Source organism: Asparagus officinalis, chromosome 5 (assembly GCF_001876935.1).
Source record: "Asparagus officinalis chromosome 5, Aspof.V1, whole genome shotgun sequence".
Taxonomy (NCBI): domain Eukaryota; kingdom Viridiplantae; phylum Streptophyta; class Magnoliopsida; order Asparagales; family Asparagaceae; genus Asparagus; species Asparagus officinalis.
Genome location: NC_033798.1, coordinates 31,610,813 through 31,637,557, shown reverse-complemented (window position 1 = coordinate 31,637,557; position 26,745 = coordinate 31,610,813). Strand labels below are relative to the sequence as shown.

Here is a 26,745-nt window from a genome sequence, read left to right as displayed (position 1 = left end):
TGTACCTAGATACCATGCTCACGGTCTGTGACAAATCTGGCCTTGTACACACCATCGCATACATCAAGCTACCCATAACATTGGTATATGGAACTTTGGACATGTATTCCCGGTCCTCAACTGAAACATGTGACATCTTAGCTGATAGCTTAAAGTGGGGAGCTAATGGAGTACTCACCGCCTTGGCATTGTCATCATAACTGAATTTCTTCAGCATCTTCTGCAAGTAACTCCTCTGTGTCAACTTCAACCTCCACTTCACCCTGTCTCTCTCGATCTCCATACCTAATATCTTCTTTGCTTCTCCAAGATCATTCATCTCAAATTCGGATGATGGCTTTTTTTTAACTTTCTAATAGCTGAAGTATTCCTGGAAGCTATGAGCATATCGTCAACATATAACAGCAAATAGATATACTCACTATTCTATAACTTGTGCATGTAAACACACTGGTCATATGGGCTCCTCGTGTATCCTCGGTCAATCATAAAGCCGTCGAATCTCTTGTACCATTATCGCGGCGATTGCTTCAATCTGTAAAGAGACTTCTTCAGCTTGCATACTAATTCTTCCTTTCATGCAGCTTTGAACCCCATAGGTTGTGTCATGTAGATCTTCTCTTCTAAATCTCCATGTAGAAAGGCTATTTTCACATCCATCTGGACCAAATCCAAATTCAGCTGTGCCACCAATGCCAATAAAATACGAATCGACGAATGCTTCACAACAGGTAAAAATACCTCATTGTAATCAACACCCTCTAGCTGTGCATGTCCTTTGGCAACCAATCTGGCTTTAAATCTAATTTCCCCAATAGAAGATCCATCTTTCTTTGCATACACCCACTTGCATCCAATAGCCTTCTTATCCTTCGGTAGCTTTGCAAGTTTCCAAGTGTCGTTCGTATGAAGAGACTGCATCTCCTCCTCCATGGCTTCCCTCCACCTAATCGAATCAGAGCTTGACTCTGCTTCCTTGAATGTAGAAGGAATCAAATCATCAACAACTTCTGCTGATAAAGCATATGCAACCATGACATCGTCATATCTAGCTGGCCGACGAATATTTCTTCTTAGTCTATTAGCTACAATGGACTCTTGAACATGACCCTGTTCCTGAGTCCCAACATACACTGTATCCTCTAAATGCCCGGCTGTCATCTCATCTCCTTCAAGTGTCACCTCTGTAGGAGCCTCGATAGATACAATGCTCTCTGGAGTGGGTGAAGTCACATCATCCTCCACCTGCTGCGATATCTTCTGAATCTGATTTTCCTCCACCTGCTGAGGAACTTAAGGCTTCATTATGTATGCCTCGTCAAATATGACATTAACTATCTTCTTGTCTTGTGGATCCCATAACTTGAAGCATTTAACTCCATCTCTAAATCCCACAAAGACTGCTTTCGTCGCCCTCAGATTTAATTTACCATCACTGACATGGTAATAAGCTGGACACCCAAATATCCGAAGTGACTCATAGTCACTAGCCACCGAGCCAGACCAACGCTCTATCGGAGTCTTCCCTTGTATCGCAGTGCACGGTAACCTATTCACAAGATGGCTTGTATAAACCAATGTCTCGGCCCAAAAGGATCTTGACAATCCACTCTGTGTTATCATACATCGCATCTTCTCCAGCAAGGTACGGTTCAATCTTTCAGCCACCCCGTTCTGTTGCGGTGTCTCACGTACTGTGAAGTGTTGCCTAATGCCGTGATCTCGGCAAAACTGTAGAAACGGATCACTCTTATACTCTCCACCGTTATCTGAACATAGAGTCTTCACCTTTCTACCTGTCTGCAGCTCCACTTTCTTTTTCCACTCCACAAAAATATCCAGGACCTGATGTTTATGCTTCATCGGATATACTCAATTCCTCCTGGAATAGTCATCAATGAAAGTGACAAAATAGTTGGCCCCACCAAGTGATGTGTGCTTGGAAGGGCCCCAAACATCTGTGTGAATATAGTCCAATATACCTTGGGTATTGTGAATAGCGGTGCCGAATTTCACTCTTATCTTCTTTCCAAGTATGTAATGTTCACACAGCTCCATCTTGCAGGTCTTCGCACCCTTCAATAGCCCCTGCTTTGCCAATACCTGCATGGACTTATCACCAGTGTGTCTCAATCTCATATGCCATAAGCTGGTAGCATCTTCCTCTGTAGTAATAGAAGCTGCTAGACCCCCTGTTACTGTCTTGCCCTTCAAGTAGTAAAGATTATTTTTCCTAACACCACGCATCACCATCATGGACCCCTTTGTGACCTTCAGAGTCGCATTCTCTAAGATCACCTTATAGCCAGCTGTCTCCAAAGTTCCAAGCGAAATGATATTCTTCGTCAAATGAGGAACGAATCTCACTTCCTTCAGCTCCCGAGTCACCCCGTCACACATCAGGATCCGTACTGTACCAATACCACCAATAGGGTATACGTGATCATTACCCATGAGCACGACATCCCCTCTTTTCAACTTCTCAAAGCTGGAGAACCAATCCCTCCTAGGGTAAATATGGTATGTAGCACCAGAATCCATCATCCACTCTGTAGAGTCAGCGTAACAAACTGACGGTAGTGCAGAGCAGGAATAGCCTGAAGAATCTGTATCTGAATTATCGTCACTAGCCTTGACAACATTCACTTCCAAAGCTTGTACAGCTTTCCCTTTATTCTTCTCGGCTTTGTCTTTTAACTTTGGGCAGTCGTTCTTCCAATGTCCTTCTTCTTTGCAAAAGCGACATTGATTCCTACCAATATTTCTATGGCCACCTCTTGATTTCGATCTTGAGCGATCACCTGGACGACGGTTTGGACCATGACCTTGAACTGCTAATATATCTCCCGATGCCTTCTCGGAGGGTTCATTATTACTCTTCCTCAACTCATAATTCACCAAAGCTGAGGTCACCTCCTTGTAGCTAACTGTAGTTCTTTCATTTATCATAGTGAGAACAAACGTACCAAAATCATCCTCCGGCAACGAACACAATAGTAGTATCGCCTTGTCTGCATCCTCAACCATGATATCTACATTGGCCATATCCGAAATTAGCTTCGTGAAGTTGTTAACATGCTCCCGAATAAAAACTCCCCTCTTCATCTTGAATTGGTAAAACCTCTTCTTCAAGTGAAGCTGATTCTCAATGCTCTTCGTCAAATACTTCTCATTGAGTGTTTCCCACATTCTTTTCGCCGACGTCTCGTTCATTACGTCATAAATAAGATACAGTGTCAAGCATGACCGAATAACTCCACAAGCCCTACTATTCATTTTCTTCTAAACATTGTCCTCCATATCAGCGGGTTTCTCTTGTAATTCAAGAGTCTCCTCTAAATTTTATGCATCCAAGGCGTCCATTACCTGACACCTCCACAATCCGAAATTAATCTTGCCGTCGAACTTCGGAACATCAATCTTCGTGTTATTGATGCTCAGACTCTGTATCGCCTTCGAAAGAGACGATCCCGATGTGCTTGTTTCTCCCATGTTGTTGATCTAGTTCTTCAAATAGGAATCCTTCAGTGAATCCTTCGAACAAGCCCCAAATCCAACCCGGAGCTCTGATACCACTTGTTGTGTGCAGCGGAAATTTCGACAGCACCTCCGGTGTGCAAGGTGCACAACAAGAGATTAGATCGTACTAAGAATTTCTGTCTCACCAAGGAAACAAGAATCTGAAGCGGATATCTCAACAAAGTGAGATATCGGCTCTTCCTCTCATCAGTTCTAGGACTGACTTGTCGAGGGATCCTATAAGCTATTACAAATCACGACAAGAACATAAATTTTACGTGGTTCGGCAAATAGCCTACGTCCACGGGGCAAGGAGGGGGGAGATCTACTATTAGAGGGAGAGATACAACTAGGGTTTACAATCTCACAATCTAAACCCTCTCAAACAAACTCTCAAATCCCTCTTATAAAAAAACTCTCTCAAAAGGCACAAAAGGACTGCACTTTCTTTTCTGCACAAAACTCAATGCCCTCAGCCGAGATTCACAAAACTCTACGCCTTCGTGTTTTTTCTCCTACAACCGCAAAGCAATCCCCAGGCTAGCACTTTTCCCGCAGTCGCAATATTAATTCCCTGCACCCTTCTTTGCTACAAAAAAACCTAGGTCCCTCACATAGGTATTTATAGGAAGAGAGTCGGGTGGGCCTGGCCCTTTAATCACGCGGAAAACGAAAACCGAAATCGCGTTGCTGCTCACGCGATTTTCCTCCCAAAACTCATGGACCCCACACCACGTTCACACTATTGACTTCATTTTAACTGAAAATTCATGAGAGCATTTACAGGACAAGAAAGAACTTATTTCAATTTTCATGAAAACATTTTTTTTCCTTACTTTCTTTTGTTTAAAATTCTATTTGTGAAAGAATGTTTATGTTAAGAACAAGGATAATAGGCATGATGCGGGAGCTCATTCTACTCTTTAAATTTTGCTTCTTTATGGATGCTCTCACAACTCAAGTACTTCTTCAACTCTTCTAATTTCAAAAAGATTTCAAAGGTCTTCTCATGGTTAAAATATTAGGTACCTAACTAACAAAATTATATAAAAAGTAGTAAACCATTGAAAATATTTAATCTTCTAAATTCGTCACAAAGAATAAAACAAATCAATCCCAAAAGGAATACCTCTAAGGTATATATACCCAACTAACAAACTATACGTACACAAGTAAATCAACATAAACTACAAAATCAACAAAAAAGGAGAATTTTTTAAAATAGATAATGTTTAAAACAATATAAGCAAAATCAAACCCTTTTATACCAAAATTAGCAAAATCGACCGTTTTTCGCCCAATATCAGCACGTCTGGGCAGAAAACGGTCGATTTTGCTGAAAAATGTTTCAAATATATGCGCGGCTACTAAATATTTAATAAAAAGGTCGATTTTGCTTATATCATATCAAAAAAAGTCTATATTAAAAATTTCTCAAAAAAAAAAAAAAGAATATTTCCTCTAAGATCATCCTCATTCCTCAAGTACTCCCCAAGGCCCGCAACCACGATCGCATCCGCCGCCGCATTCTCGTCGAGGGGACGCATGGCGGCCGTGGAGGTCGGGGTCAGGGTTTTAGGGGTAAGGGGATTTTGGGAATTAAGAGAGGATGAAGAGGTTGTGGGTTGGTTTATGGGCCTATTGATGTAATATGGGCCCCATTAGGCTGGAATTAAAATATGAACCCATTGGTATACTGTGCTGGTTTCAAACTGTTGTGAGGAAAAGCCACCCTGTATCCATAGCAAGGATTATTTGCACTTCATACCCTAAAGTTTCACCTTTTTTAATGACACCAAAAGTGCCTAAAATTTGAAATTATTTTGAGAATAACCGTATAGAAAGTGAATGCGAAGAAAATTATCTTACAATATTTTGACTTGGAGAAAGTGAGGAACAAAGTAGGGCGGATTTGGGATGTCAAATTGTCAAATTAAAGTCAACTTGAAAACATTGGGTATCAATTTGTTAAAACAAAAACTTTTGGGTATTTAAGTTGAAAAGGATGAAACTTTGTGGTTTACAGTGAAAATAAGCCTAATACTGATCTATAAAGAACATTTTGAGAGTAGGAAAATTTTTGAACGAAGGGCATTAGGGTTAAATTATGAGAATAAAAATATCATTTTACTTCAATAACAATAAATGACATTTCATCCTCAGTATCACCCTTCCATCGTAAACACACCCTTTTCCTATAAAAAATGAAAATATTTATCGACTAGAGTCTTGTACGATTAAAAACGCAAAAGACATCCTTTTACATAATGTGCATTTGTATCTTTCAAATTTCTAGCATCAGAAAAAGAAAATCCTTCTCTCTTAGAAAAATGGATTTTTATAAACATCAGAATCATCGACTAACAATAGTTGATTTATAAATATATTTAACGGGGAAAAAAACAAAATAGTTATTATCAATAGTACATTGAGAGAGAGAATATGCAAATCCAATATAACACAGCCAACCAGCATTGACAACAATAGCACACATAAATTTGAACGACCAACAAAACAAGATATTTTCCCTCCAAAATTGAAAATGATTCAAGACCAAATGCCCACACATTCTGTACGCAATCAATGACACTGTTCGAATTCAATCAAGAAACAAGCCATTTGCTCGTACTATAGGTTGAGATATTCAAATTTACATCGATTTCATTTGGTATGCACAAGGAGAATCTACAAAGGTCCAAACATTAATATCTGCAAGTTGTAGCATATAATTATAAACATTTATATTAGCAAGCAAGCTATAGCATATTTACACCTTATTCAGTTCCTGAACAAGTGAAGTGCCTATTTCGTGATTTACAATCTTACCAGTATCTATATAAGGAAATAAACCATTTGCCAGTTGTATTATGAGGTTTCGTCGGGTTTCAAGAAACTGTAGCATTCCAACTGCTTCATCTCTCCGCCACTGGCTGGATCAAATACACACCTGTGGAAGCTGCGGCATTCGAACAAACAAACAATGTAAATTTATATGGTAGATAGTACAAACACTAAAAGCTCACTGATTAAGGATAAATGATTGAAGAAATCTGCTGTTATGCAACAATTTTGGTAATTCTCACCAATCTGAGAAAACTTGAGGGTGGTGTGTTTTGATCTCAAGGTAGTTTAATATGCAAAGTTAATCACTACCTCCACTTTGTTTAGCTAAAACAAACAACAGAGGAACTCAAATACTCGAAAGAAGGTGATGGGTGGCTGCTATGCTTGCGCTTGCCAAGCTACAAAGAATAGTAGGGGGGGGCGGGGGGGGGGAGCTGCGGGACATAGAAGAAACAAGGCCAACATAAAAGGATTTCTCTGATTTTTAACTGCAATAATTTCATTATCACATAAGGTGTTCACGCTAAATTTTCTTTCTTCCTTCTTTTTTTTTCTATAAACTCGCAAGGCATATTTATTCATCTGATAACGTTGAAGATTATATTCAACACATATAAGTAATAAACATTTTAGGGTATGTTCAACACACATAACTAACATATTTCACCATAATTTACGTACCTTCCATCCATCCCTAGGATAACAACAGTATTCTTCTGATGGCCAAAAGCGACAATGTAATGAGTACCTTCATGCAATCGGAATTGCGCCACTGACCATTCTGAATTAAAAAATTTTGGCAACACACCTGCCAAAGAAACCCAAAAAGAGCTCAAAAAGTGTTTCACTATATTTCACTTGAGGACTTATATGATCATGCATCGCTGAACTATCATTGCAAAGCTGATAAAACCTGGCATCAGTCACATCATCAGACGTTGAAGCCGATGATGGATCAGCCTGTTGTGCGCAGCGGAAATTTCGGCAGAGTTTCTGGTGCACAATAAGAGAGAAAGATCGATAAGAATTCTTGTTTCTCAAAGGGAACAAGAATCTGAAGCCTAATATCCCATCAAAGTGGGATATTTGCTCTTCCTCTCGTCAGCTCTAGGACTGCGCGTCGAGGGATCCTAAAAACTATTACAATGACCACAAACTCAAACAACCAATTTTACGTGGTTCGGCAAACTGCCTACGTCCACGGGGCAAGGAGGGGGATCTACTATTATAGAGAAAAAGAATACAAATGGGTTTACAACTCTCACAATCTAAACCCTCGAATAGGCTCCTTGCTTTTCTTCACAAGAAAAGGTCAGCCTCCAAATACTTTTTCTTCTCTGTCACAAAACCCGAGACAGCCACCTCTCCTCTCTCTCTTTTTCTTTTGCTGCGTTTTCTCCAAGAAACAAAGCCGCCGAAAAAGAATCCACCTTGCTGCCTCGTTTTCACCAAGCCCTCTGCTCTTGCCACCCAAAAACCCTAGGCAACCTTAGGGTATTAATAGGCATTGTATGGTCAATCGGGTGGGCTTTCACTTTGGTCCGCTGGACAAAACCGAAGTCTTCATGCGGAAACAATTGAAAAAACCCAATGGAATTTCTCCCACGCAACACTGTGGCCCCCACACGAAGAAGAAAACACGTTATCTCTTGAGACATTATCTTTTCACGTGGCCTTCTTTAAAGTTTGGTAGTCCCACACGCAATCAACAATCACAATTCTCACCCTCGGTGAAGTTTTCTCACAAAACTGAGCCGACACCAACCAAACCAAATGTCTCACTTGTTGTGTCCAGTACGAAGTGAAACAATTCACGACAACGGACTCAATCCATAACAAGTCGAGAACCCAAATGAGAGTGCAAACACTCTCCATACGTCGGTATCTACTCACCAAATCGGTCTCACCCCCATCAAATAATCCAACCCGGCTGCATCGTAAAGACTGCCTACGTATCCTCTTGCTCAAGGAATCAAGCCGAACGTAGTTCACCCAAATGGCCGCTAACGACCTCAATCCAATAGAAGAGTACGCAACCCTTCTTCAATATCACGATCAAGTCTGCGGCTGATAGCACCTCCAATGACCTCAAACACCTCCACCTGAGGCGAACCAATGACCATATTCAAACTATGTCTGCCAGCTGCACTCGATTCAAAAACCAACTCATCATCTGCACATAAATCCAAATAACTCCCACGCTGTGTCACCTCAGCTGGAATCCCAACCAATGCAGAATGACCTGGAGTATGTGGGAAAATCCTCACCCAATGTGGAGTAGCATCAGTCTCTACCCGCTACGATACCTCTACGGTCTGTCCAAAACTCTCCACCTGCTGAGAGTCAATTGGCTTCCTCATCGAAGCCTCAACCAAAGTGACACTACCAGACCTATCTTCCAATGGAGTTTTACCTCCTATCACAGCAGTTGACAACTCTTTAATAGGATGACCAAAATATGTCGAAGCCTCTGTCCAGAAACTCTTCTGCAAACCATTGCTCGACCACAAACATCGATCCTCCTCCAACAATGCACGGTTCTCCAAATTTGCCACCCTATCTAGTTGCCCCAAGATTTCCTTTTCAACGAAGTGTCTCGAAATACCGTGAGCTCGGCTCCAATACAGAAACAGGTCCATCTTGTACCTCCCACCAGAATGGAGTATCTTCACCTTTCTGTCTATTACACACTTCTTCAATCTGTTAGAGACTACTAGGACTTTCTCCAATAGGGATTTGGTTGCAACCCAAACACGCCTAGAACAGCCACCAACAAAAGAAACCAAACGCCTATTACCTCCCAATGATGTCCCCTTGGAAGGCCCCCAAACATCCACGTGAACTCCTCCAGAACGACCCTTAGCACGGTGAATAGAGGTGCCACACTTCACCTCGGTCTTCTTGCTCACATCAACATGTTCACTGGACTTCAAACTGCAGGTCTTTGCACCCTCTTTCAATCTATGTGAGGAATCAACACTGGAATGGCCAAGCCCCAAATACCGCAGTCTAGTCGAATCAACAGAAGTCGCCAGTTCTCCACCTATCACTATACCTCCAGTCAAGTAATACAGGTTATTTTTCCTGACGCCCTTCATCAAAATACGAGAGTCTCTCACAATCTCGAGAACCATGTCCTCAACATGAATCTTAAGACCCTCTCCAACCAAAGCTCAAATTGAGATCAAGTTCTTCCTCAAAGAAGGAACATATCTCACATCATTTAACTCCCTAACAGTCCCGTCAAACATTTTTATGCGAATTCTTCCTATCCCAAGGATCTGACATGCACGATTATCAGCCATGTACACCACACCACTATCCACCAGCTTCTCAAAACTGGAGAACCATTCCCTTCTAGGGCACATATGATAGGCCGCACCACTATCCAACATCCATTCAAATTCCTCCGAATAGCTATCTGTAGGACTGATAGAAAGCGAATAAATAGAAGAGTCAGAATTATTACCATCCGATACGATGTTTATTTCTGATGATGGTTGCTTTCTTTTTCCCTTCTGCTTATTCTTCATCCATTCGTCGAGCTTTGGGCAGTCTTTCTTCCAATGACCAGTCTCCTTGCACCAAGCACACTGATCTTTTCCTATCCTAGACTGTGACTTCTAATTCTTTCGGTTTGGACCCTTCCCTCTTGCGACCAACGCCTCCGCTACCGGCTCAACTGAAGCCTCCTTATCCTTCTTTCGAAGCTGATAATTCACAAGTGCAGCGGTGACCTCACTATACGAAAGTGATGTCTTCCCATTAATCAGAGTAAGAACGAAGGTCTCATATTCCTCGTCGGGCAAGGAACTCAACAACAGCAACGCCTTGTCCTCATCTTCAATCTTGACATCCACATTCGCCAAATCCGCAAGAAGCTTTGTGTAGTGGTTCATGTGATCTCTAATGGAGGTTCCCTTCTTCAACTGGAAACGATAAAGTCTCCTCTTCAAATGCAAGCGATTTTCCACACTCTTGGTCAAATACTTGCTTTCGAGAATCTCCCAAATCTTCTTCGCAGAAGTCTCATTCATCACATCATATTTTAGATCTTGAGTCAAACAAGACCTAATCACACCACACGCCGTTCGATTCATCTTTTTCCAAACCTTCTCTTCAATCTCATCTGGCTTGCCATCTAACTCCAAGGTATCCTCCAAATTCTGCGCGTTCAGCGCATCCAAAACCTCGCATCTCCATAATCCAAAGTTGTTTGTGCCATTAAATTTCTCCACATCTATCTTCATAGAGTGGATATTCAAACTCTGAATAGTCTTCACGCCAGAAGAACCACCCTCGACTCCCGAAGCACCTTCTTTCCCCGACATCTTACGCACCAACGAACGAAGAATAGATCCAAAACTAGAAAGATAGTCTTTACCAAAAGATCCCACCTTTATCACCAACGAAGCCCTAAACGAGCCTCCAAATTGATCTACTCCTCCAACCAAACCCTAGATCTGGAATCTGAGCTCTGATACCACTTGTTGTGCGCAGCGAAAATTTCGACAGAGTTTCTGATGCACAATAAGAGAGAAAGATCGATAAGAATTCTTGTTTCTCAAAGGGAACAAGAATCTGAAGCCTAATATCCCATCAAAGTGGGATATTTGCTCTTCCTCTCGTCAGCTCTAGGACTGCGCGTCGAGGGATCCTAAAAACTATTACAATGGTTCGGTAAACTGCCTACGTCCACGGGGCAAGGAGGGGGATCTACTATTATAGAGAAAAAGAATACAAATGGGTTTACAACTCTCACAATCTAAACCCTCGAATAGGCTCCTTGCTTTTCTTCACAAGAAAATGTCAGCCTCCAAATACTTTTTCTCTCTTTACAAAACCCGAGACAGCCACCTCTCTCTCTCTCTCTTTCTTTGCTGCGTTTTCTCCAAGAAACAAAGCCGCCGAAAAAGAATCCACCTTGCTGCCTCGTTTTCACCAAGCCCTCTGCTCCTTTGCACCCAAAAACCCTAGGCAACCTTAGGGTATTAATAGGCATTGTATGGTCAATCGGGTGGGCTTTCACTTTGTCAGCTGGACAAAACCGAAGTCTTCATGCGGAAACAATTGAAAAAACCCAATGGAATTCTCCCACGAACACTTGTGGCCCCCACACGAAGAAGAAAACACGTTATCTCTTGAGACATTATCTTTTCACGTGGCCTTCTTTAAAGTTTGTAGTCCCACACGCAATCAACAATCACACAGCCGAAGTGGTTTTACCAATGCCAGCGTGGTTCTTAAAGTGACTGTATACCTAAGTTAGTAAAATTGAACCAAAATAACAATTGAATCTCAGACCATAAAACAAAGCTCACAGCAACAACGTGAATTTGATCAAGTAAAAAATCTGTATCATTTAGACCTTTCATACTGATAGAAGTCTTGCCAAAGCATGAACTAGAAGAACTGGACTGATAGGTGTGCAGCTCCAGAATATAGAACAGTCTATCTTAAAGATTCACATAAGCTACGTCTAGGCAGAAAGGAGTTCAGTTTTATTTCTATGAAGAAAGGATTTCAGGAATCAATTCCAGGCGGGTTGCCTATGAATGAGTTGATATCTAAGTGTACTGAGGTGATATAAAATTGAAACCAATACAACAAAATTATGACGTTCATTTATCTTTTGTCTAAACAAAAATGCCACAGAAAACAAGCAGGCAGTAGTTTACCATGAAGTCCTATGTAGAAGCAGTATTTTTCATAATGGAAAGCATAGCAGAACTTCATTCATGCTCCTCTCAGGTTTAGGTCAGCTTCAGCAATAAGAAACCTAATAGATCTTTTTTCCATTCAATTCATCTATATTCCTTCCAAGTCATCAGGTATTTGAAGAGTTATTGGATTGCAAGAGCAAAACCATGTAAACAAGTCAGATTATCCTAGCTGTCAAATTGCTTCCAATGTTTTATAATCCTCTCACAAAAGTTGGGACAAGGATATGCCACCAGTTGTTGATAATCGTTTCGTTGGTTCCTTGAGAGCACTACAGATTTCAGTATTGCACCAAAGCCAATCCTATTTATTGATAACTAGCTATGGAAAGGGCGACGATGGAAATAAGGAAACTCACCTTTAATAAAGGTCAAGGATGAAGCCGCAGCTGGAGTGTTTGACTCTGGTGCAGGCCGAGGCTGGTCATTTCCTGTCAAGCCCAAATTAACTTTGAGGTTGAACACATGGACAGTTCCTTTGTCACTTGAAACAGCCAGCCACTTCATGTTCTCTGAGAAAGCCAAGCTATATATCTCTGCTCGGTCAGCACCTCTCCTCACCTACAACGGATATCAAATCAAAAAAGTTTGTGAAGTTCTATAGGAAAAGAAAACTGTTCTGTTAAATAATTGGTTATTGCTAGTTGTTGAAATCCAGAAAAATACCATAATAACAAGAAAATATTGCTATTCCCTCAAGGTCACTAAAAAAGAAAAGTTATATAGAAAAGAAGAACCAAAAGGTAAGGTAAAACAGATGAGGGACTCCAAGTTTAAGAAAAACTGTATGCTAATCATGCTACTTGACAATTAATAATTCAAACCCAAAGTGGACATATACAATGCATATTATGGTTAATCTGCCAGAACGAGTGTATTATAAAAAATGGTAGTCATTTTTCACTAACTTCATTTTGATCGGTAATAATTCAAACCCAAAATGGACACATACAATGCATATTATGGTTAATCTGCCAGAACTAGTGCATCATAAAAATTGGTAGTCATTTTTCACTAACTTCATTTTGATCGGTCTAGCAAAAATGGCTGAAAGGCGCTCTCTGGTAATGCTCCAGTTTGCAGGAGAAAGACATGCAGACATTCCTTAGTTCTACTAAAACTTAAAAAGAGATCCCAGAAAGAAACATGATCTTTGCCCCCAATAACTCACAAGGAGGAAAGGAGAAATAAATCTACCAATCAATCTACCTGCCTACCTAAAATGATTATCAAAAGCAATTTGGATCCTCTCCGCTACATAAAAGTAGTTGAGAGACTACTACTTTTAATCACAACAATTAATTAACTAATGGGTGATTGTGATACATTCTAAAGCTAACACTCATCATACCCCAATGTATTGCACTCATTCTTAATTTGTACTAAAAAAATCATAATCACCCACTAAATAATCAATAGTTATGATTAACTAACGGTCCCTCAACTACTTTTGTGGTAGTAAAGAGGCATTTTTGGTAGTGGAGAGGATCCAAATCCTATCAAAAGAGTATAAACGGGAAACAATGTTGATAAATCATCAAAATAGGGGTATAGCAAAGTAGAACAATCTGGATGATTTGATTCGACGAATTTAGAATTAAATAAATTTGTTAAGATTTGATTTTATAGTTTAGATTTGATTTTATCTTTTATGATAATTGGTTAGGTGACTATTTAGTTTTTGATTTACAATTTTATTAGGGATAGAAGCTGTTTGATTTCAAATTTTATTAGGAATAGTCGTTTTGATTTTCAAAGTATATTATGTAGAAGTGTAGAACTGCTTACAATGCATTGTAAAGCAGAGAGTTTAATTAGTAAGAACTTTTTGCTTGAGATTTTGGAGTGATTCCATGGGGTGCCAGTGCGTGAAGCTGACAAAACCTAAACTCTAATTTCTTTTCCCCTCTATTAATTTCAGCTATCGATCCTACAACTGTACAACTTCCATGGAGTCAGATAAGATTCAATCAATTCTAAAGTTCAGATCAGTGTCAATACACACTATCATTAAGTATAAAAATTAGGGTCACTAAAAGAGTGATTTGCTTCAACCGCAAAGAGTAGCCTCTGCAAATCTATACTACTTATAAAAGAGAGAATGAGTGTCAAAACTTTTGAGTGCCTATTTTACCCTTTACAATGTTTATAATTCTCATCAAATCCAATCCAATCCAATTTTGATTTAAATTAAATTAATTAAATTAATTAAAATAATTAATATATATTAAATGAAATAGGATCAATTAAAACCCTTGTTCCTCGTCCCTTTGTCTTCAAAACTACCCCCCTCTGAAGATGTTAGCGACCCTCCATCTCTTGACCTGTGATGATTCATGCAATTCTCAATAAATAACTAATTTTTCACCCTCTCCTCACATCCATCGATCTCCTTTTAGCAACATCTCTCTCAGATCAAATAACTACTACCATGATTGCCACTAATTTCAATGGTCGCATAACTCTCTGTCTCTTTCAATTTGCAATAAATGGAAATATGAAGTTTACAACTACTTATTTGTTATATAAAGGCCGCATTTGGTTGGATTTTTATGCAGAAAGGTGATTTTTTTTCTTGAGCGTAAGTATCGATCCTTTATTTTCTTTTATTTCTTTCTCAATTATTGCCCCTCACAATTTGTTTTGATTGAAAGTAATAATTTTGAAATTATTCTTTTTTAATTTATGCAGTTCATGCAGCTTTCCAAATTTGAGTTGATGGGAGAACACATATAGCAAGATATTTTATTAATTTATGCAGTTCATGCAGCTTTCCAAATTTGAGTTGATGGGAGAACACATATAGCAAGATATTTTACTTAATTTCCTTTTCCCTTTTGTTATTTTAATTTGAGTTGATGGGAGAACACATATAGCAAGATATTTTACTTAATTTCCTTTTCCCTTTTGTTATTTTGCTAAGGAAATTTGATCTTTATCTTTGGGTTTATTTTGTGGACTGGTCTGTTGGTATTTGTCAACCATTTTTTTATTTTTTTAAACTGATCAGGCCTTTGGCTCACCATTTTTTTTATGTTGGGAACTAATTTATTGTTTAGTGCAATTGAGTGAGCGAGACAACAATAAGTAGAGAAATAATTTATTCTCCTCATGTTATTATTTTTCATATAATTCACAGACTATTTTTTATAGATGAATCATATATAATTTATTCTTGTTCAGTTCATCCATTTCTCAGGTCAGTTTACAGGATATCAGATTGTATACTTAGATATGATTGTTATTTCTTTTGTTTAAGATTGTTTTGGGACTTGATTAATCTTGTTGCATAGATTTATGTATATGCAAAAAAAAGGAGAATCTTTTAGGCTGGATGATAGTTCAGCCTTCATTAGACTTGGTACGATGCTTGAATTGGAAGATGTACATAGATAAAGATCTTTGTAAATGTACGTATAAATTGCTCTTTACTATATACATGTATATTAATGATAATAGGATTAGTCGCTGAAATTGTGAAGAAGCTTTACTAAGTAATAATTATGATATATTAAGAGAGTACATTTCTAAATCTCGGAGAGGTCCATGATTATTTGAACTCTTATTAAACACAGAGTTATTTACCTAAGAAGAATTGAATTATTAGGTTAGATCAGGCATAAATATTGGATGACAAGTAAAGTATCATACATGTACTCAAAGTATGCTCAGGAAATCATGTATGCTCTTATTTTAGAGCCTTACTCGTTCTACTCATCATATTTTTGTCTTAACACCTTTCTCTTAATTAATGCCAAACAAGTTTATAGACATACGCCTAGAGTAATACTTGACTTTCAGTAATCCAAAGCTTAGGCTCTCAACAGAAGGCTAGACATACACGCCAAAGCAAGCACATAAGTGGATATGTACTCAACACATTTAGATTGTTCTCCTCCCTCTTACATGGTAGTGGACTTTAAGATATAAATAGTTGTATGGTAAGATAATAAATCTGGTTATTCATAGGATAGTTTTTTTCTTAGTTAATATTTCTACTTTTCTATCACCTCAAATTTTCCTTTATAAATATTTCTACTGGTATTGTAGCAAATTTATATTCTATTGGATAATAGATATAGATAGAAGTATAAATATGCTTTGTCCTTTAATCATCCAGTTCAAATGACAGAACTTTAAACGGAATTATATTTGGATATTTCAGCTAGTAGGTTTTTAAATAGAATTGTATTAGATTTTTTAGCAATTAGGTTTTTAAACAGCATATTTGAATCTTGTAGTGTAAAATAGTTGTCCTCTAACGAGTACAATTATGTTGCACGACCACTTTAGGAAATTCTTTTTATTTGAAACTTATTTCAGATTAATTTAGAGGTTCATCAATTAGTAGTTCCATGAGGTTAAAAGGGTGGAGTTAAATTCATCAGTTTATGAGCTAGAAGCTCATGTGAGTCTATAGGAGGTCCTTTGTCTTGTTTCTAATCTGTTAATCTGGTGATAGTTTGAACCTTGTGTTGTTAAAGTGATTTGAAACAAGATTGCTAAGTTCAGGGATTAAAACACTATAAAAAGCCGACATAATTGCTTAACTTTGTCCTTTTGAACTCAAATTATGAAATTAATGGATTTTGTAAATTTTTCATTATGAAATCAATGTATTGTATCAATCAAACACTTTAAACCTCTATTTCTTTTGAACCTGTCAATTTGGTTATGTTCTAAAGCTATATATAAAGGTTCCTACTATATTTTGTTAAAATTTCTATATTGGTTACAGACTTGGAGAAACCACCATAAGCAAAATACTTCCCCATTTTAAACCCAATGAATGATTTTAAGTTCATTTGCTTTAGTAGCTTATAAAAGAGGATAATAGTTTGTTTATTGTTCCAATTTACATAATCTTAATTTGTTTGGGTAATTAAATCCTTATCGACTTAGTTAAAGTTTCATGTCTTTGCCTTTTTAACTCTTTTTTATTTTTTTCAAAGATAATCAACATCCTATATAACGTTGTTTTAAATATCCCTGACATGACCCGATATGCCATCCGATATATTTTGTGACATTCTTCAATATTGTTTTATAAATTGTAAGCCTTAATCCCAAATGTTTGGGGTCGATTATATGAATTATATTCTTCCATTCCATTCTATCACGAGTCATCTCCTCCATTTGTTGGTGTTGAAATCGTCCTATAAAATTTTTCCTTGTATTTCATTGGTAACTTACAATCACACAAGACTCCCGAAGCAATCTTTTTTGTAATTTATTTATATTTTTCTTTATTTTATAAATATATGTGCAGTATATTTGCAAAGTGAATATGTCAGTTTCATATAAGAATGACAAATGGGATGAGGAGTAGAGTGCACAATCTCTTGTTACTCTGTGAATTGTTTATTCACATTGAGGCTTGGATGATTAATGAACAATTTTGTATCTGGACAATTATTTTTTTAGCGCAATTATTTAGTATACTACAATTACTTTTCTTGACCATTCTATCATGATCGTTGCTGAATTTATTCGAGAATGTATTTAACTATTTCGCAGATGTAAAATGATCACTTATGTAAGTCATTATCTGATTTGTTTCTACCTTCTTCATAAGGTGTATTGTTTCTTATCCATTGTTGATTATTTTGATACTCTCCTAAACGAATTAGCTTTCACCACATTAAGAAGCTGGTTAATTGTCACTTATGATTTGATGATGTTATACCAGTCTCAATATTTTTGTTAAATTGATGGTGTAAGCCCTTGTAGGTGGAGAAAATATGCATATTTCGTTTTAGGCTTTACACAGAAATACTAGAGAAGGGTTTAAATAATATACATTTTCAAGATTTTCCTCTCTGAATCATAGTACAAATCTCTCTTCCTTTTTTTCCTTGAAATGCAGTACGTGCAACACTATATTTCATATTCCGAGAAAAGAAACTATCTTCTGAGGTCAGCATGTTGTAGCTTGAGTCTTGAAAATTTTACTACAAAAAATACGAAAAATATAAAAAATACATGTCCTACTTAACAAAAAATACATGTCCTACTTAACCATTTTTTGAGTGATTTAGCTTGCTCAACTTTCTTTCTTTGAATGCTTATGTTCGTTATATTGTTAGCGCACAAGTGTTCCTTTACTACCCCAGGTTTATTTATTTTTTCTTTATTTTTTTTACAAGCCCCTGTTTTCAAAGAAACGTCCATGACAATACCTGCAATTTCAGGAATCGTACAACATGAAATCTTAAACAATAGAAGACAGGTCTTGACTAAGGTGATATGATGCCTGATTTTTGTGTACATAGAAGTAATGCTACTATTTTTTCGTGTTCTCCCAATTATAAGCATATTCCTTGGTGGATGTATGTTTCTATAACAAAAGGTCATTATGTGTACAAGATGCAACAGGTTCTGCTAAACTGTAGGATATTACCAGGGGAATTGTAATTCAAATATAGGACTATGGTCTTCGATGGATAGAGAGATTGGAAAAAGAAAATACAGTGTTAATTTTCACATGACAACATTATTGCTTTAAATTTTGGCTTAGTTATAGATCTCCCTTGCACTTAGCAAATATAAAACAGAAAGTTTCACTATGTTACCATTGTTCTAGAAGAAAATTTTATGTAACTATATGTGACTGACTGATTGTTTTTTCTAGGTTAAAGTGAATGGAAAGGAGACTACTACTCTTTATAAGTTCTTGAAATAAAAAAAGGAGGTTTTTTCGGGCGATGGCATCAAGTGGAATTTCACTATGTTCCTTGTGGACAAAGAAGGAAAAGTCGTGAAAAGATATGCACCAACTACCTCACCTTTGAAAATAGAGGTACTACTTTGACAATGTACTGTATAATTTTGCTTTACTTTTATTTGTACTTATTATTGCCACTATACTTTATTTTCCAAAAAACAATACAGATCCTTTTGGGGTTTGCATGAATTTAAGTGCCTTCTTTGAGGAACTATATTATCGGTAATGCGAGTATGTGATCTTATGTATGAATAAAGAGATGCTTCTTCTAAAAAACTTGTATATTGCTAGAAATTCATTAGCTTCTTGTTGTATGTAAGAAATATTATTTATTTTTAAGTATTGGATTTCAACAATAAAACTATGTTTGTAAGCTATCATGTTGACTCTTTTTTACTCTTATATCGTCATGCTAATTGAATACTTTCTTGGTTTGTAATGTGATACTGAATATTAGTTATTTGCAGTTAAGATCAACTAACATTTTCTTGATTGTGCGGTCACTTTTATCATACACACCATATATATAGTTGATTACATTCCTTCTCTCCAGATAATATCCTAAGTCCTGTGACATAATATTTAATTGGCGTTCATCTTGTGTATTGTGTATAAGTTCAATGCATAATTATGAAAACATTAGGGCTCTTAACTCTTGTAGTTTCTTAATATGCATCACGTGCAACGCACGTATAGCATACTAGTTAATCAACGCACGTATAGCATACTAGTTAATCAAAATTCAAAAATGAACAGTGAGCCACATTCTTGCTTCAAACTTATAAGCAAGAATAACAACAAAACTCAGTATCCTCTCAAACCATATGATTTCACCCAAACAAGCTTATCAACTTTTAATAACGAATTCCTAAATTTTATTTTCTAATTCACTAAGGAAAAAATGATGTGTGATATAATATAGGAAGCTACTTCTCAAAAAACACAATTGCTTCTCACAAAACAGACTTCCTAATCATCAGCATTCTTAATCATTTTTTATCAGAAATTATTTTCTAAAACCAGATAACAGTTCAAAGCAACTCTTCACCATCTTCAAGTGTATAGCTGCTAAGCCACTGAGGTCAGGATGACAAGCAGTTATTTTTGCAAATCTTCATATCCCACGTCCAAAGCTATATTGCTAATAAGCAACAAATTTAATCCAAGGATAATGGGATGACTTTCACTTGATAATTTGAAGTGAACTATTGAAATATAGAACTAAAGTCACTATATCAGTGACAACAATTTCTGAACAATAATAGGAAAACAGGTAATTAGGACATCAATGGGACTGCATTCATGTGTTTGCTGTCTAGTAAACATTAGCTTAGGACCTTCCATTGAAATCTTACGAGTACAAACAACAAATGGAACAAGAAAGAATTTTTTTTTGATTAAAGTATATCGACCCTTGGAGCGCTCTATTATCTAGCTCTTGAATATAATCTTCCACAGATGCACCAAAGTCTATGTCAAGTAACACCTCACCTAAGTTTTTTTAATCCCGATTCCCCGTTATGTCAAGTAACACCTCAAAGTATATCGGGCCTACTTGAGGCGCTCTTCAATCTCCAAGCTTGGGTAGCGTCGGTTAAGAGGATGGTTAATGAGACAGCTGCTAAGAAGGAGGCCTTGGCGGATTGGACTAAGGGAGTGTTGAAGCAACATGAAGAGACGTTGTCTATATATGATCAAGCCCTTGCCGAACTTAAGAAGGATTGGACTTCGTGTTGTGAGGCGATAGCTAATGGCGTGATTGTAAAAGATTCACCTAAAGTGGAGGTGTCGAAACCTCAACACTATGCCCGGAAAACATGAGACCAAGGATGTGGGCAACTTCTTTTGGCAAGTAGAACAATACTTTGAGGCAGTAGGATTGAATGAGGATGCTAACCGAGTAAGGACATCAACATCCTTGTTAACAAAGGATGCAACTCTATGGTGGCACATGAAGCTCCAACAGTACAAAGAGGCAGACTGAGGGTTGCCGAGTTGGATGGAGTTCAAAGAAGCGATTTATGCTTAATTCTACCTAAGGAGGCAGATTGGGATGCAAGAGACAAGCTGTGGATCTTGAAGTATACAAAACTTATCCACTGACTACATGAAGCATTATGTTTCCCTAAAACTCCAGGTGCGTGAAGCAGTATGTTTCCCTAAAACTTATCCACTGACTACATGAAGCAGTATGCAAGAGACAAGCCTGACTATGATCATATGTATGATTTCATCAAGTGACTTCAGTCATGGGCACAACAAGAAGTGAGAGGTTGTTAACCTTTGTAGAAGCAGTGTCCACTACCAAGTCCTTGTCAAGGCTCAAGAAGAAGGGTGACCCATCAAATCTAAGGACTACAATGGTAAAGGCGGAGGAGCACAAGAAAAGGGTTCTAAGGGCTGATATAAGAATAGACTAGACAAGTTTCTAAGGGTTTCTCCAAGGACAAGAAAGACTTCAAACCCAAGAGATGCTACTTCTGCGATGGTCCACATTAATGGAAAGTGTCCTAGGAGATAGGCCCTCAATGTCATAGTCAAGCAAGAAGAGCAAGCACCCAAGAAAGAGAAGCAAATTGGATCTTTGAGCTTCTCAATGCCTTGAATGTCAAACCCTCATCAAAGATCTCACCTAAGGATGGCTTTATGTACGTGGATGCGGTGATCAATGGCAAGGCCACTCTTGCCATGCTAGACATGGGTGTAACATGCAACTTCATGGCGGAAGATGAGGGTAGACGAGTTGGGTTGGCAGTGACCAAGTCTACAAGTAGCATAAAAATGGTGAATGCTTCTCCTAAGCTAACTTGTGGTGTTGCGCAAGGGATAAGTTTTGGTATTAGCACGTGGAAGGGAATGTTGGACTTCTCGGTGGTACTAATGGACGATTTTAAGGTTGTATTAGGCATGGAGTTACTCAAACAAACGAAGGTCATGCCTACTCCACATTTGAAGCAGATGACGATCATGAAGGAGGAGACTCCATGCATGGTGCCAACCAAGATACGCGGTAAGACATAGTTGAAGATCATTTCTACCACGCAGGTCAAGAAAGGCTCTAAGAAGGGAGAAGTCACCTACTTGACAACAATTAAAGAGGAGAGTCTAACAAAAGGAGATGGAGAAGAGATGACTACAGAGATAGCCAAGGTGTTAGATGAGTTCGGGAATGTGATCCCACCAGAGCTACCTAAAAAGCTACGGACGAAGAGGGAGATTAATCACCGGATAAAGTAGGTGCCTAGTGCCAACCATCTGCTATGGCGCCTTACTACATGGCCCCTCCGCAGTTAGAAGAGTTGAGAAAGAAGTTAAAAGCAATACTAGAATCTGACTAAATCTAACCATCCAAGTCAAACTATAGCTCGCTTGTGTTGTTCCAACAGAAGTACAATGGATCGTTAAAGATGTGTGTAGACTATCGGGCCGCAAACAAAATCATGATGAAGAAAAAGTATCTCATTCCGTTGAAAGCTAACTTATTTGATCAGTTGGGGAAAGCACGATTTTACACCAAGCTAGATCTAAGGTCAGAATATTATAAAGTGAAAATAGCCATAGATGATAGAGGACGTGCCGAAAACTGCATGCGTAGCAAGGTATGGTTCTTATGAATTCCTGGATATGTCATTTGGTTTAACAAACGCCCCGACTACATTTTGCACCATGATGAACAAGATATTCCAACCTCATCTAGACTAATTTGTAGTGGTCTACTTAGATGACTTTATGGTGTATAGCTCTACCTTAGAAGAGCACATCAACTACCTATGGACCATGTTTAGACTTCTCCTAGAGAATGAATTATATGTGAAGAGAGAAGTACTCCTTTACAAAGGAAGAAGTGTTGTTCCTAGGGGATAAGATCAAGGGCACGAAGTTCATGCATGAGAGCAAGATCAAAGCTATTTAGAATGGAAAAAGCCAACCAAGATGTCTGAGCTTCCCTCTTTCCTTGGATTGGCAAACTATTATTGTCGGTTCATCCATGATCACACCAAGAAGGCGGTCCACTCACCGATCTCCTAAAAAATAACACACCAAGGGCGTGGACGAGGAGAAATTAAGAAGCTTCGAGGAGCTAAAGAGGGCACTTTCCAAGGAGCCGGTATTAAGCTTCGCGAATCCCACCAAGCCATACGACGTACAAACTGACGCTTTAGGTTTCGCTGTTGATGGTATGCTCATGCAAGATGGACGTTCAATAGCTTATGAGAGCAGAAAGCTAAATGATATTTAGCGTTGATACATAGTATAAGAAAAGGAGATGACGCGGTGGTGCATTGTTTGAGGACATGGAGGCACTATTTATTGGGAACAAGGTTCGTGATAAAGGCTGGCAATGTTCTCTAAATAAATGTTGTTTGCAATGACGTCATGTCATGTCGATGTGTCTCTAACATGTCACTATACATTTTTGGGGTCTAAAACATGCTTATAAACATCCGAAAAACAATAAAGCATTCTAAAAATATAAGTATGGTCGATATAAAGGTTGGTGGAACTGACCCCACGTCACTAATACAAACTGATGGAATCGACAGAGTCTCTCACTTAGTATTATTGGTCGATCCGACTGGCAAATACCGTCGGTCAATCTACCAACAGGTAGAACTGGCCAGTGGGCCATTGTCGCTTGCCATAGCACCATGTTCGTTTGTTTTTGCTGATTTTTGTTTTACATTCATACTTTTATATTCTAAACATAATAAAATATATTTAGTGCATAAAAGTGGATCGAAATCAAAATTAGAGTTTTGACATATAATAAAAATCACAATTTTTTTCAATATAAACAACTTTTAACAATCAACAAATAAAGATCTATAGAGAAACACCAAACTCATAAATGGGATAATTTTGATAGAAGCTCTTTAAAAATAAAAGAGACAGAATAGGGAAAGAAACAATGGCAAGTGAAGAAACACTGGCACTAATCTAATCGAAGAGCTCCAAAAATGGATGCAATATCCCCTCCAAAGCCCTAGCTCATAAAGCCCTAGTTCTAAAAATTCTACAAGCCCTATTTTTAAAGAAAATAGAAGTTTAAATAAGCTGGAAACACGATAAAGTTTGGGTTGACTGCTAGTGGGTCCACTAAATAGGTGAAAATTTGACTTTCTCAAAAAGATTCCAAAAAATTCATGCTAACTAAGGAAAATCTAACAAACAACTCTCTTCTTCGGCCCACTCCTATTCTAGCCTCTATTGGTTCTAAAAATTTTCTGAAGTTCAAATAAATCTTCAGCAAACCCCAGAAAATGGAAAAAATCATGTATCTAGTACCTTTACCGTACTTCTATTGTATTTCTACCTGTGTATATATACTATTCTAGGACTGAGGTCTCACATGAGATATATGTAAGACAGATTCAACATGGTCCGATCTTGACCAACATAGAGGCAGTCGCACTGCATTTGCTTTTCATGATTTATTTAATTAGGGATTTACAGCTTATATGTATGTAGTTGCCTAATTTGCGTTCATATTATCTATTGTTAAGAACCTTGAAGTTACACCATGCCGCATCCAAAATTTTAATTATTTATATATAACATCACCTTATGAGCTAAAGATTTTTATTTTAGATGTTGGATTATGTTTTGCGATGTCTGCTTTTGTGTCCAGCTTTCAGATACATTTTTGTCAATCCGGCTGCTCTAGCTCGGACTCCAAATGAGTCCTGCTGTTAAATTTCTTTCGAATTCAATGTATATGTCCACAATGGATGCTTAAAAGGTTGAGAAAATTTTTGAACTACACCAATTGCTCAAGCTCACTAACTAATTAATAGGATCATGCCAAACGCAAGATCAAGAACAGGAATCTTACCTCCTGGAGCAGCGTCCCATCGACGGCGCTAAAAACCCTGACCAGGGTCCCCTTACTACTCGCCGTCGCGACCAACCTCCCGTCCTGCGACAGCGCAAAGCAAGCGATCTGGAGTCGTTGAGCCATTTATAAAAAACTGTCGCGCGGTCCCCCTCGCCTCTCGTTAGTGCCGTCCACCCCTCACCTGCCCCTTCTGCCCCCCACGGTGCCACATCCAGCACCAGCGTGACCCCTCGGCTGCTGCGACACCGCGTCAGCTAGTGCCCTCCTCGGTTCGGCACCGTGTCTACGATCTGAATGCACCAGCTTCAAATCCGCGAAGTTGTAGACGCCAAGATCCTATCGATCGAGGACCACGACTATCCGCCGTCCCGCCCGGCAGCCTGACCGCCCGGACCTCGGACCGGAACGAGAGCTGCGCCGATGCCACCGGATGGTGGTCGTCCAGCATCATGGCTTGTCCGGGGTAGTGGGTGGGCCGCGCCGACGAGGCTGAGGATGTTGCCACGCGAAGAGCCATCTCGACCGACGCCGATGCCGCCGGTACGTCGAACGTCGGCGCGGAAGATCTCGCGGAACGCGCGTCGCAGTTGAAGCATCCGGCAATCCCGCGCGTCGGTGCGGCGGCCGAAGCAGCCCCGTCCTGGTTGAAGGCACAGAGGTGGAGGAAGCGACGGCGCCGAGCGGCGGAGAGGCCGGGGGGGCGCAGACCCTCCTCCGTGCGATGGTTCGCGGTTCGTCGGCGTTCGCGATTCGGTCGTGGACGCTCTCCGACATGGGATCGGGGTCGGGTTGCGAGAACGAGGAGGGTGAGGGTTGGGCTTTCCTGTTCCAGCGAAGGAGGACTTGTACTCGCAGGTAGAAGAACTGTGGCTGTGATTGAGTTTAATTACGGTGAGAATCATTTTAATTGTTTTGTTTTTCTTTTTCTTTTTTTAACCCCCCCGATGCAAATAGTAAATAGAATATATTTGGAAGATTTGGAGGGCACCACTAACCACATATTTTGGAGAATGCAACGGTGGCAGGAAGATTCGTGGGCAGCTACATTGAGGGAGTTAATTAAGATTGTAGGAAATTGACGCCCTTGGATTTTGATGAAGAATCCAAATGCATTCATGTATGATACGACGAACTTGCCATCGCGTGGAGTTGGTGGGCATGAGAAGCTCCATCACTGAAAACATGTGCGTTGGAGTCTTTAAAAGTAGATGCAAATCTTATTGCCTCAAGAATGACCGAGGCGAGCTGCTGAGAAGCTTCGTCCTCGTTAATTGTGAGATAAGTTGATTGGTGTGCCTTCCAACTCAATTCTATTACGGAGTTCTAATCTGCATGCATGCTCGAGCTGGGCAGAGGGGGTTGTGGGTTGACAAGATACTCGTCAACTCTTCTAATAATAATGCTAGGGAAATTAATAGGGCGAGGGTGAAGTATAAAACAGAAACGCTATTTGGCTCGCTGATTAACTCGCGGCCTCAACTCGCGCCTACGTGGCTGGCTCCACGTCAGCAACCCCAATTTCATTCCCGTGACCTCAACTTCCTTCCCCAAACTCGTTCTCTCTCCTCACTTCAGAGAAAAATCCCCAAAAGAAACCCACTCCCCCTCCCAACCCTAGCCCCAACTCCGCCGTGAAACCGCCGCCGTCCCCTGACTCCGCCGTGACACCGCCGCCGCCCCCCGCCATCCCCTCAGCTCCACTCCCCTTCCCAACCCTAGCCCCAACTCTCTTGTGACACCGCCGCCGTCCCCTGACTCCGCCGTGACACCGCCGCCGCTCTCTGACTCCGCCGACACACCGCCGCCATCCCCTCAGCTCTCCATCCCCCCACTTCAAAATAGGTACTTTTCCTCTTTAATCCATCAAAAACCCTCGATTTCGTGTAAATTTCACTTCTTTCCATCTGATTTGATATGATTTCTGTTTGCATCTTGTTTAATTGAAACCTACTTACAAACTATTTTGGCTTGAGAGAGTGATGTGTTTAATTCGATTTCGTGGGTCTTGTGGATTTTACTGGTTAATTAAAAATTCGTGGTTCTTGAGAGAGTGATGTGTTTAATTTCAAGGTGGGGATTTTGTTTTTATTTATGAGCTTCAT

General features: G+C 39.1%; 1 protein-coding gene across 2 annotated transcripts; it reads right to left on the bottom strand.

The window, feature by feature from the left end:
* LOC109843702 (autophagy-related protein 18a-like) lies at nucleotides 6,118-24,773 on the bottom strand. 2 transcript variants are annotated; one of them, XM_020412658.1, is made up of 5 exons: nucleotides 24,641-24,773; nucleotides 12,443-12,644; nucleotides 7,045-7,171; nucleotides 6,346-6,475; nucleotides 6,118-6,228 (listed from the first exon to the last, which is right to left on the bottom strand). In XM_020412658.1, the coding sequence occupies exons 1-4, from the start codon at nucleotides 24,764-24,766 to the stop codon at nucleotides 6,385-6,387; spliced, it is 546 nt and encodes a 181-aa protein (XP_020268247.1). In that variant the 5' UTR covers nucleotides 24,767-24,773; the 3' UTR covers nucleotides 6,118-6,228; nucleotides 6,346-6,384. The 2 variants fall into 2 exon arrangements, with proteins under 2 accessions (XP_020268247.1, XP_020268246.1); XM_020412657.1 differs by having other exon boundaries at nucleotides 6,118-6,475.